This window comes from Carcharhinus amblyrhynchos, chromosome 25, assembly GCF_965287045.1.
Source record: "Carcharhinus amblyrhynchos chromosome 25, sCarAmb.v2.hapA, whole genome shotgun sequence".
NCBI classification, from domain to species: Eukaryota; Metazoa; Chordata; class Chondrichthyes; order Carcharhiniformes; family Carcharhinidae; genus Carcharhinus; species Carcharhinus amblyrhynchos.
The window spans coordinates 24,361,712-24,375,271 of NC_137348.1; the positions used below are offsets into that span (position 1 = coordinate 24,361,712).

Consider the following 13,560-nt stretch of genomic DNA (forward strand, 5'->3'; position numbering starts at 1 on the left):
CGGAGTGCTCTTGCATTGACCAGGGCTGCCACTGCATCCCAGGCAGAGGGAGGTAACCCTGCTGGAAGGCTGCCTCCAGGTGCAGGGGGGTAGAGTGTATCTACTCCACTCTGCTCCACCTCATCAGCATCCATGTGAAGGCCCCTCCGAAAAGCATGGGGCTTGCCTGCAGTCCCCTGCAGCCATTGTGGAGCAAGGGCTGGGGAGCTGTTTATACGGAGCTCCCCGGTGTTTGCAGCAGTTAAGTTGTTGCAGGATGGATGAATCAGAGGGAACACACAGCTGGAGCAGCGTGACCCCCATGGGTATAAAATTATCGCTAAGTAGTCCTTGGAGAAACAGATGGATGATATTGGAATAGGGTAGATTAGATGGGCTTTAGATTGGTTTCAGAGGTCGGCGCAACATCAAGGGTCTAAGGGCCTGTATTGCGCTGTAATGTTCTATGTAACGAGGCATAAAATTTGACCCAAAAACACGTTGGCACTGGTAGTGGGAAGCACTCTGGTTTTTCTTGTTGGAACCAACACTCTGCCATTCTCTGGTGAGATTGGCCTGTTATCTCTCTTACATCACCTTGCCTGCTGGCGGTGAAGATTGCGAGCAGGCGGGTCTGGAATATCCCACCGCCAGCCAATGGCGAGCCGCCTCCTCAAAACACGCCACAGGGACACAGAAATCCCATCCGATAATTGCCAGATCGGCTGAGTTTTTCCAGCACTTCCTGTTTCTGTCACTTTTCCAGTTGGATTTGAGTAACAGATGAACCCTCCGATCACTTCCACTGCCGGAACCATTTGCCTAAAACAGTTTGTGAATAACTATCTATATTTGCATTGTAAAGCTGCCATCCCACACCTTATTCTATCAACTGGAATCCTTCCCTTGACTGAAAGCTTCTGATAATATCCTTCCGGTGAGAGCATTAACTGTGCCAAGTCTGATTATTGTAACTCACCCGCTACTGGCCCAAAACCAACATTTCTTCCAAAAGATAACGAGATAAAATCGAAATGATTTTTTTTGCACCCTGCCTCATGTTTTCCCAAAGCATTTACGGAGGGGCACTTAAAGGTGCCAGGTGTTGGCTGGCGATGGTATCACTTAGAATGAAATCCAGAGAACAGGAGGAGAGATCATCACAAATAGCTTTTAGAGTTCAGTTTGAGGGAGAGACTTCCACTCCCTCCCTGTGAAAATTGCACCTTGATTTCACATTCTCGTGACTCAACACTATTCATGAGATCGTGTCCCATAGAATCACAAAGTTTTTACAGCTCAGAAGGAGGCCATTTGACCCATTGTGTCCGTACAGGCTGTCTGAATGAACAACCTATTTAGTGCCAATCACTTGCCCTCTTCCCATAACCTGCACCTTGTTCCTTTACAAATAATAGCGTAATTCCTTTTGAAAGCCTCGACTGAAGCAACCTACACCACACACTCAGGCCAGTGCATTAGGGATCTTAAGCACTCACTATGTGAAAAAGGTTTCCCTCCTATCGCTTTTGATTCTTTTGTCAATTATTCTAAATCTCGTTGCTGATCCTTACACAAGTGGAACCATTTTCTCCCTATCTCCTCTGTCCTAACCCCTCATGGTTTTGAACACCTCTGTCAAATCTTCTCTTCTCGAAGGAAAACAGCCCCAGTTTCTCCAATCTGTCTTTGCAACGAAAAGATCCTCATCCCAGAACCATTCTGGGGAATCTTTTCACTTGCTCCAAAGCTTTCACCTCTTTCCAGATGTACGTCACCCGATACTCGAGCTGGGGCCAGTCTAGTGGGCCCTCCCCACTGGTGAGTTCTTACAGTCCACACAAAGGCAACCCCTTCCCCATGGATTACCAGGTGCCATGCTTAGCAAGCAATGCAAATTGACATCGGTGGGACCAGAAGAAGCTGCCTCCACTGTGGGAGAATCTGCCATGCTGGTGTGTGGGTGTGTGAGGGTATCTCCAGAGAGTCCCAGTCAAGGTCTTACACAAACTCCAACACCTCCCCCCCCACCAATTTTCAGCCACAATACATCATACTTGCACTAACCATCAACCTGATTTCACCCCTCCAAATGGTTGCTTTTACCGGTTTGTTATAACTAGATGCGAGGAGTCAAGCAGGCAACACTGGCTGTGTTGCAAAGATCCATGGGACTTCAACACACACCCATTCTTCCTGTTGCATGCAGATGACATTTCAAAATGGCGACCATCCAAGTGAACCTGGCAACTCACTCCTTTCCCCAGCGTACAAGACAACCCTGTTCTTGGAGTGATTATTTTCGAGGCTTTAAGTCAACTTATACAACAACATCTGCGGTTAAAAAATAACTTTGATTACACGAGACAGCAAATAAGGTCACAGCTTTGGAGAGTTAAAAGGGTCTTTCCTTTGGTATTCTCCATTCAAGACAGTGAGAGAGAAAAGAGACAATCTATTTTAGGGCTCCTGTCCAAAGTACCAGATCATGTGAGTATAAATGGGGCACAGCTTACGTTTCTCAATGATTTGTTTCCATCTTTCCAGCTTAGTTGATATTATTGGCAGAGCCATGACTCAATCCCAATAGCTTCCAGAAATTGTGACACCGTGTATATCACACTGAGGTAATATACATCATCCCGCGCTTATCACTGATTTGCAATCTGTAAAAGACTCATTGGCAGAAAGTCATAATATAATCAGATGCTATGAAATTCGAATACACACTCAAGACATTCAAGAGGAATTCCTAACAGACAGAAAGCACAGGAAAGCCAGTCACAATCCTATCAAAGTCACAAAGGAAACGTTGATGACAGATTCAAGTAATGGACGGGGTTTTCTGAGCCCTCCGTGCTGGTGTTTTGTCGAGGCAGTCCACCATTGACAGAAGGTAGGATGTTCTGGTCCTGCTGCTATTCATGAGGTTCCCCATTCTATCCACCCTGTCGCCCAGGTAGCCCACAGTGGGGAGGCGGGAATGGAATATCCCACTGGCAAGAAGAGTGAGAATCCCGACCAGAGAGTGAGAAAATTAAAAAAATGAAAGCAATCCATACAGACAGAAAGCGGTTCAGGCAGTTTGGAAGTTTAGCTGGTTAGGGTGCATTGGCTGTGCTAAATTCTCCCTCAGTGTACCCGCACAGGCGTTGGGGTGCAGCGATTAAGGGATTTTCACAATAACTTCATTACATTGTTAATGTAACCCTACTTGTGACACTAATAAAGCTTCTGTGGGGTATTAATGATGGTATTATTGAACAAATGTGGCTTTGTTACGTAACTCCCTTTTAAAAAAAAACTCAAACAAGTGATTGAGAGTTTCCAATTCATTAATAGTCATCAATAACTGTACAAATCATCAACCAAGATTTTCCAGCCCAAGCGGCCGACAGGATCTTCCAGTCCCATCAAAGGTGACACTCCCTCTCTCCAGCCCCCCACCCTGTAGCCTGCTTTGTGGTGGTGGAGGCAACTCACCATTGGCCACCAGTAGGATTTTCCAGTCCTAGCGAAGTTTATGGCATTTTATGTGACTTACCCACCCTGCTACCAGGCATCCCGCATTGAGGGGGGGGTGGGGGGTTCCTTTAGTGGGACTGAAAGATCCCGCTGGTGAGAAGAGTTGGAAAGTCCCGCCCGTTGTCTCCCACCCTGTTGCCAGTCACAGGGGATCACTCAGTCTGCTTCATCCTGTGTTTTGTCATTGAGGAAGCAGTGAAATTTCAGGCAAAACCTCATTAAACAAATCAATAATCCAGAAAAAGTTAGTTCCCGATTCCCTTTTTCTTATCCCTGGGCATTCTCCAGTGCAGAGACAAACCATATGTTCAGACTCTGTCCCCCCCCTCCCCCCGCCGGGTGTGGTTATCACTACAAAGCACTTCTAAGTCAAGGAAATAATGCGTTGGAAATATATTCAGTTATATGTTTGAAGTTTCACTGTCCACGCATGCCTAGCCATTATTCAGTTCGTTTTTGGACTCTCTTGCACTGGGAGAAAGTTGAGCAGAAACTTGGCACTTTGTTATGGAGCAGAGGCTTGGCACTTTTCTATGGTGCGTATGGGACAATACACAGAATAGGTTGTCTTTGTGCATCACTTAGTAGGCGGCTGAAGAACCATCATGGGAGGCTTGGAACGTGATCCCATTGCATGGTCTTAACCTTGGTGTGAAACACACTTAGTTAATGAATTTCACAATGAGGTTTTGACTGGCTGTAAATGAAGCACACAAAGGTCATATAAATCACCTGGCCAGCCCCCAGGGCAAACACTGGCTGCTTGCTGATTGCGAGCCACAAATGAAAGGAAAGGATTTAAAACACAAAGTAGGGCATCAATACTTAAGAACCAATTTCTCAGAACGACACAGTGGGCAGCACAGTGGCACAGTGGTTAGCACAGCTGCATCAGAGCACCAGGGTCCCAGGTTCGATTCCCGATTCGGGTGACTGTCTGTGTGAGTTTGCACATTCTCCCCATGTCTGTGTGGGTTTCCTCCGGGTGCTCCGGTTTCCTCCCACAGTCCAAAGATGTTAGGATTAGGTTCGTTGACCCTGTTAAGTTGACCCTAGTGTCACGAGATTAGCAGAGTAAATATGTGGGATTACAGGGATAGGATTGTGGTCGAATGGCCTCTTTTCTGCACTGTAGGGATTCTATGACATTCTCACAAGTATATTCTGCTTTGTAATACTCTATACTCTCCATGCATTCCAGCTCCTTTGTCTCATGTTCATGCCATCTTTATCAACCTCTCTTTAACTCCCGACCTATCACTGACCTTACATTCTGTCTCTCCAACTATATAATTCATCACATTTCTATCACTTCAGTTCTGTAGAAGGGTTGTATGAATTCGAAACATTAAGTTTGTTTCTCTCTCCTCAGATGCTGCCAGACCTGCTGAGTTTATCCAGCATTTAGGCTGCATAAGCTCAGATTTTCATCTCCGATTTTCAGGATTTGAAATATTTTGCTTTTGCAGATGCAATGATTTGCCGTGACATATTGCTAATGATTACCTGTTTGTCTCATATCTCTGATTTGTGTTGTCGTCGATGAATTAGTAAAATTAATGTCAGTCCTGAAAGTGTATTCAGAAGAGAAGGGGAGACAGTGGCATAGTGGTCATCCTAGCAGCTGATGAAATTTAAATTCACTGAATAAAACCTGGAATTGAAAAGCTAGCCACAGTAATGGTCAGCATGAAACTATTGCTAATCATTGTAAAAAGCCATCTGGTTCACTGATGCTCCTTAGCAAAGGAAATCTGCCATCCTTACCTGATCTGGCCCATATGTGTGATTCGAGATTCACAGCAATGTTGTCGACTCTTAACTGCCCTCTGAGATGGCCTAGCAAGCCATTGAGTTTAAGGGCAATTAGGGATGGGCAGCAAAAGCTGGTCTTGCCAGGGGTGCCCACATCCCATGAAAGAATTTTTTTTAAGCTTGCAGTTGACAACAGAAAGATTCAAACCTGTGCTTGCTGTAAGTGATAAATGGACAATTTATCATGGCACGTCCCAAGATTTGTGGGTTAGGTTGATTATCCATGTTAAATTGCCCCCTTTAGTGTCAGGAGGGCTAGCAGGGTAAATACATGGGGTTACAAGGATAGGGCCTAGGTAGGATTGTTGTCAGTGCAGGCTCAATGGGCCAAATGGCCTGTAGGGATTCTGTGATTCTATGAATAACTAACTTTACTGTGAAACTTTGCAGGATACAAGGAATTACCCGATGTAAAAAAGTTAGCCGAGGAATTTCTGTTGAGGAGGACGTTCATTCCAGATCCTCAGGACACCAACTTGATGTTTGCTTTCTTTGCCCAGCACTTCACTCACCAGTTCTTTAGGACCGATTTCAAGAGGGGTCCAGGGTTTACAAAAGCTCTTGGCCATGGGGTAAGTAGAGACTTTTAAAGGTACAGTGCCCCGATCATAGGAAAGATCTATGTGTGCAACTGAGATTTTGAAATGCTGGTTTCTTCGATAACTCCCTCACATTTGTAATCTGGAAGTTTTATTTTCCCTGACATTACTTGGAGGATTTCTGACTTTTCTAAAGCACCATTTATACAATCATAGAATCCCTACGGTGCAGAAAGAGGCCATTTGGCCATTTGAGTCTGCACCAACGACAATCCCACCCAGGCCCTATCCTCATTACCCCATATATTTACTCCACTAATCCCCCTGACACTAAGAGGCAACTTAGCATGGCCAATCCACCTAACCCGCACATCTTTAGACTTGTAAGAAAGTCGGTGGAACTTTCAGCGTTCTTCATATGGCAAGTGTTCACATTTGTTTTTGTTTGTCAACACGGTGGCACAGCGAGTAGCATTGCTGCGTCACAGTGCCAGAGACCCAGCTTCAATTCCAGCCTCAGTGACTGTATGGAGTTCACATGTTCTCCCCGTGTCTGCAGGCGTTTCCTCCGGGTGCTCCAGTTTCCTCCCACAGTCCACAGATGTGCGACTTAGGCTGATTGGGCATGCTAAATTGCCGCTTAGTATCAAGGGGACTAGCTAGGGTGATTACTGGGATAGGGCGTAAGTGGAATTGGTGTCAGTGCAGGATTGATGGACCGAATGGCCTCCTTCTGCACTTTAGGAATTCCATTCTATGATCTTTTTAGATTTACAACGTATTAGAGGATAACTTTCTTTAAGACAAAACACTAACACAAACCATCTTGCTATTCCATGGGTGCCTGTATAAATTAATTTGACAAATGAAGTAGAAGGATTCACAATTGAACTAAAGATGTTGCAAGAAATCTCTAATATGTACTTCAGTCAAAAGGACCAATGGCAAACTGTCAAATCAACTAAGACCAAACAAAACAGTGGAGCATCTTTATAGAATGAAGAACCAACAGAGATTTGGGCCTTATTTGTTAAACTGGACCATGCTAATGGAACAGAGTACAACTTAACAAGCACCTGTCCTGCCAGAGGTGGGCATCGTTGCGAGCTGGACTGGAAAATCCAGAGAATGGCTGATAGGCAAGCCTCAATGTCCTGACTAACTTACAAAGCAACCAACTTGACCTAATATATTGGGCAACTGGGCTCCAGTAGCCATTTTAATATTTAGTTAGCAAAGTTTCTTAGTTTTGCAATAGCTCAGATGCCACCCTGATCCATTCAATGAAGGGTGCCCTCTCCAAGATGGGAGCAGCCAGCTGAAAATTTACCCTGGGTTTCACCAGAATCCTAACATTGCGTCCATTTTTCTTCCTTACGCTTTGAATCTGGATGCACGCAGCGATCATTAACGATGAAGACCCCAGCAGTGCAGAAGGAGGCCATTTGGCCCATCAAGTCTGCACCAAGTCTGCACAATCCCACCCAGGCCCTATTCCCATAACCTTACGCATTTACCCTAGCTAGTCCCTCTGACAATAAGGGGAAAGTTAGCATGGCCAATCCACCTAACCCACACATCTTTGGACTGTGAGAGGAAACCGGAGCACCCAGAGAAGCCCATGCAGACACGGGGAGAATGTGCAGACTCCACACAGACAATGACCCAAGGCCAGAATTGAACCCAGGTCCCTGGTGCTGTGAGGCAGCAGTGCTAACCACTGTACCAGTGCCCCCATATCTTGCTTAATATCTTGATTCAGGGATATCTTTTCTATCCCTCCCCTTCGACATTGTGCTTGATTGCAGACAACCCTGATGTAACCGAGTGTTGAATTGAGGGTTCAGAGCAGAGTGAAGGAGGCATGGGAGGAAGATGTGACTCTCTCCAGAGCTGTTCACAGTCATGCACTGAGGATATTTTTTCAGGATAAAAATAGAATCTCTGCGGACGGCCCAGGCAATTAAAAAGCTCATTGAGCAGGGGTTTAGAAATCTAATCACATGCACTATTTCAATAAATGGTTGTAAAACCATAAACAATAATGAGCAGCACTTCAAATGCAGCCAGGACTATTATCATCATGAAATGAAAGATGTAGTCTAGAGCACAATGTTCTATATTTGTATTAATCCATTTTGTTCAATCACAGCGAAATTCACTGAACCTAGCCTGTTCCCACTGAATGCTTGTGTCTTGAGACACGATCCATTCTGCTGTGAGCCAATTTGCCTTTTTTTAAATTTGGTGTATTAAATGTTCATTCCACTTTGAAATGCGAGCAAGTCCCTTTTTTGCACATGCCTGGTTAGAGAATTTCAAAGTTCAGAAACATTTATACAATGTGCGTTGTATCCCTTGACTGGTCAGGAACAGCAGTGTGCTCCAGTCTGATAGTCTAATTGCTACGTCTTCACCAGACTAGGTGGCATGGTGGTTAGCGCTGCTGCTTCACAGTGCCAGGGACCTGGGTTCAATTCCCGGCTTGGGTCACTGACTTTGTGGAGTCTGCACCGTTCTCCCCGTATCTGCCTGGGTTTCCCCCGGATGCTCCGGTTTCCTCCCACAGTCCGAAAGACGTGCTGGTTAGGTGCATTGGCCATGCTAAATTCTCCCTCAGTATACCGAACAGGTGCCGGACTGTGCGACAAGGGGATTTTTGCAGTAACTTCATTGCAGTGTTAATGTAAGCCAAATCTACTTGTGATACTAATAAATAAACTAAAAAAAACTAACACTTTATAGGTCATTTGCTCTCAGATTCAAGTGAGATTAATTTAAGGTGAGAAGAAAGTGACAGAAAATGTGTGGCTTCCCTTATTTATTAAAATGAAGTACATCACAGTATGGTATCTGATTAGATAATGGATTTTACTATGTCAAACTTAAAACCACAAAGATTGATAATGAATTCAAAACTTGGATACTTTCCAATCATTAATCACCTATTTGAAAGGGCGACATACAGGCACAGTGGGTAGCACTGCTGCCTCACAGCACCAGGGACCCGGGTTCAATTCCAACCTCTGCGTGAAGTTTCCACTTTCTCCCTGTGTGGGTTTTCTGAGTGCTCAGGTTTCCTCCCACAGGCCAAAAATGCACGGGTTAGGTGGATTGGCCATGCTAAATTAACCCTCGTGTCAAGGGAATTAGCAGACTGAATATGTGGCATTACAGGAATAGAGTCTGGGTGGGATTGTGGTCAGTGTAAACTCGATGGGCCAAATGGCCTCCTCTGCATGGTCGGGATTCTATGATTTTCTACGAAACTATATAACGAGGGTTGCAGTTAGCTGTGAATCTTTGCAAACCCTGAGGTAAAATGACGGTTACAGTGATAACTGATTAATAGTGCAATGACACTTCCAGTGGTTTAAGCTGTGGGGTGGTTTGGGAGACTCGTGACAACATCAGAACAACTGCACCTGCACAAATCTATTGTGGCACAATGGCTCATATGTTCAAACCATGGGGATATCACAGTGCTCAGTCTAATTCTGCCCTGAGGACCTAGCAAAGGCGTTTGATTTTCTCTTCCCAATCCCTCACGCCCAGAGATGCTGCCGTTCATTTTAGTGCTTGCTTAGATTGGCCAACTCAGCACGAAGTAGGCTGGTGATCTTGAAAGTTCCTGGGCATTTTTTAGTTCAGCATTGCAAATGGACAGGTCATCCAGCAAGCAAACAGTTCTTGCAATGACCATCAACTGAAGAGCAATATTAATCTCCATTCTAGCCAGGATGGCATGGTGGCACTGTGGTTAGACTGCTGCCTCACAGTGCCAGGGACTCAGGTTCGATTTCCGGCTTGGGTCACTGTCCGTGCGGAGTTTGCATGTTCTCCCCGTGTCTGGATGGGTTTCCTCCAGGTGCTCCGGTTTCTCCCACACTCCAAAGATGTGCGGGTTGGGTTGATTGGCCATGCTAAGTGATTGGGTTGATTGGAATAAATGGGTGCTTTTCCGGTTGGCAGTTGGTGACTAGTGGCATGCCACAGGGATCAGTGCTGGGACCTCAACTGTTTACCATTTACATAGATGATCTGGAGGAGGGGACCGAGTGTAGGGTAACAAAGTTTGCTGATGACACAAAGATTAGTGGGAAAGTGAATTGTGTGGAGGACGCGGAAAGTCTGCAGAGAGATTTGGATAGGCTGTGAGTGGGCAAGGATCTGGCAGATGGAGTATAACCGTTGTAAGGTTATCCACTTTGGAAGGAATAATAGTAAAATGGACTATTATTTAAATGGTGAAAAATTACATCATGCTACGGTGCAGAGGGACCTGGGGGTCCTTGTGCATGAATCGCAAAAACTCAGTCTGCAGGTGCAGCAGGTGATCAAGAAGGCAAATGGTATGCTGGCCTTTATTGCGAGAGGGATAGAATATAAAAGCAGGGAGGTCTTGCTGCAACTGTACAGGGTACTGGTGAGGCCGCAACTAGAATACTGTGTGCAATTTTGGTCCCCTTATTTCTGAAAGGAAATACTGGCCTTGGGGAGAGTACAGAGAAGGTTCATCAGGTTGATGCCGGAGATGAGGGGGTTAGCTTATGAGGAGAGATTGAGCAGATTAGGCCTAAACTTGTTGGAGTTTAGAAGGCTGAGGGGTGACCTTATAGAGACATATAAGATAATGAAGGGCTACATAGGGTAGAGGCAGAGAGATTCTTTCCATTTAGAAAGGAAACAAGAACTAGAGGGCACAACCTCAAACTAAGGGGGAGTCGGTTATGAACAGAGTTGAGGAGGAACTTCTTCTCCCAGAGGGTAGTGAATCTCTGGAATTCTCTGCCCACTGAAGTGGTGGAGGCTACCTCATTGAATATGTTTAAGTCACAGGTAGATAGATTTCTGATCAATAAGGGAATTAAAGGTTATGGGGAGCAGGCGGGTAAGTGGAACTGAACCACTTCCAGATCAGCCACGATCTTATTGAATGGCAGGGGAGACTCGAAGGGCTAGATGGCCTACTCCTGCTCCTATTTCTTATGTTCTTATGCTAAGTTGCCCCTTAGTGTCAGGGGGACTAGCAAGGTAAATAGGTGGGGCTACAGGGATAGGGCCTAGGTGGCATTGTGGTTGGTGCAGACTCGATGGGTTGAATGGCCTCCTCAGCACTGTACAGATTCTAAGCTGTTCAAGCGTGCAACTTCATCTCCCGTCAGAACAAAGAGAGTTGGACCGCATGAATAATCCACGCCTTTATCATAATTAAGAACATAAGAACATAAGAAATAGGAGCAGGAGTAGGCCATCTGGCCCTTCGAGCCTGCCCCGCCATTCAATAAGATCATGGCTGATCTGTCGTGGCTCAGTTCCACTTTCCCGCCCTCTCCCCATAACCCTTAATCCCCTCTCTTATCAAAAACCCATCAACCCGCTTCTTAAAAATATTTAGCGAGGCAGCCTCCACCACTTCAACGGGCAGAGAATTCCAGAGATTCACCACCCTTTGAGTGAAGAAGTTCCTCCTCAACTCCGTTCTGAACCGCCCCCCCTTTATCTTGAGGCTGTGCCCCCTAGTCCTACTGTCTTTTTTGAGCGGGAAGAGTCTTTCCACCTCTATCCTATCCATCCCATTCATCATCTTATACGTCTCAATGAGATCTCCCCTCATTCTTCTAAACTCTAACGAGTACAAGCCTAGTTTATTCAGCCTCTCCTCATAGCTCAACCCCCTCAACTCCGGTATCAGCCTAGTAAACCTCCTCTGCACTCCCTCCAAGGCCAAAATATCCTTGCGCAGGTGCGGCGCCCAAAACTGCACACAGTACTCCAGCTGCGGCCTCACCAATGCCCTATACAGCTGCAGCAAGACCTCCCTACTTTTATATTCAATCCCCCTCGCTATGAAGGCCAGCATCCCATTCGCCTTCCTGACCACCTGCTGCACCTGCAGGCTGGGTTTTTGCGACTCATGCACAAGGACCCCGAGGTCCCTCTGCACCGTCGCCTGCTGCAGTTTTTCGCCACGTAAGTAATAGTCCTTCCTACCATTCTTCCTACCAAAGTGGACCACCTCACACTTGCCAACATTAAATTCCATTTGCCATTTCCTGGCCCATTCGCCCAGCCTATCTAGATCCTTCTGCAGACTCTCCACACCCTCCGCACAATTTGCCTTTCCCCCAATCTTGGTGTCATCAGCAAATTTCGACACCCTACACTCGGTTCCCTCCTCCAGATCATCTATATAAATGGTAAATAGCTGAGGCCCCAGCCCCGACCCCTGGGGCACCCCACTAGTCACCAACCGCCAATCCGAATAGCACCCATTGACCCCCACTCTCTGCCTCCTATTTGACAACCAATCCTCTATCCACGCTAACACCCTACCCCCAACTCCATGTCCTCTGACCTTCTGCAGTAACCTCTTGTGAGGTACCTTATCAAACGCCTTCTGAAAATCCAGAAAGACCACATCCACCGGCTCTCCTCTATCCACCGCCCTAGACACATCCTCATAGAACTCCAGTAAATTTGTCAGACACGACTTCCCTTTAATGAAACCGTGTTGCGTCTGCTCTATCAAGCAATTCCCTTCAAGATGCCTCGCAATTTCCTGTAATTCCCCGCCTTTTGCCTGGCACCCTTCTTAAACAACGGCGTAACATTAGCCGTTTTCCAATCCTCCGGCACTTCCCCGGAATCCAGCGACGTCTGGAAAATAACCACCAAGGCATCCACTATCACCTCCGCCATTTCTTTCAGAACCCTCGGATGCATTCCATCCGGTCCTGGGGACTTGTCCACAATCAGCCCCTCCAGTCTGTCGCGCACCACCTCTCTAGTAACAGTAATGTCATTAAGACCCTCCAGTCCTACCACCTTTCCATCGCTAACACCCGGCAAATTATTCACGTCCTCCTCCGTGAAGACAGAAACAAAAAAGTTATTCAAGACCTTAGCCATATCCCCATCCCCTACCACTAGGTCCCCTTTCTCATCCGCTAAGGGACCAACGTTCACCCTAGCCAGCCTCTTCCTTTTTATATATTTATAAAAACTCTTGCTATCCTTTTTTATATTAAGCGCTAGCCCAGCTTCATAGCTTCTCCTACCCTCCTTTATCAACTTTTTTGTCAATCTTTGTTGACATTTAAACCTTTCCCAATCCTCTTCTCGCCCACTGCTCTTAGCTACTCTAAATTCCTCCGCTTTTAATTTAACACTTTCCTTCACCTCCTTCGTTATCCACTTCCCGATTGTACAATGCTTTGGCAGCTAACAGTGGGTGAGCACAACCATTAACTGCAGTTAAAGACATTATCTTATGGGCAAGATGCCCTTTGGGAGCAAAACAAGTTCAATGCGAAAACATTGTTCTTGAGTGTCAGCTTGTTCAGGGTGTTCGAGGGATATTAGTGGGGGAAAAAAACATTTGCCCAAAACTTAAAGTGCTTTTATATTTCCCAGGTGGATTTGAGCCATATTTATGGAAGCACTTTGGAGCGACAGCATCATCTGAGACTCTTCAAGGACGGGAAACTCAAATATCAGGTACCCAACCAGAAACGCTCTTTGTAAACGAAATGATCAGAGACCCTGTTATTGGGACTTTATGCTGCAGAATCAGCAGCTAAAATTCTTAATTAGATGCAATTTGGTGGCCTAAAGTATTGGCACACCGATTCCTGGGGTGGTGGCATCAGTTAAAAGCAGCTTTAATCTCTGGTGCCTCTGCACTGCCAGTTTTGGAAGC

General features: G+C 45.9%; 1 protein-coding gene across 1 annotated transcript in view; it reads left to right on the forward strand.

The window, feature by feature from the left end:
• Positions 1-13,560, forward strand: part of LOC145358389 (prostaglandin G/H synthase 1-like) — a 107,995-nt gene that overhangs the window by 66,219 nt on the left and 28,216 nt on the right. Inside the window, exons 6-7 of the mRNA XM_080212418.1 lie at positions 5,710-5,891; positions 13,275-13,358. Coding sequence (XP_080068544.1) covers positions 5,710-5,891; positions 13,275-13,358 — 266 coding nt within the window. The remainder of the gene's footprint in view (positions 1-5,709; positions 5,892-13,274; positions 13,359-13,560) is intronic.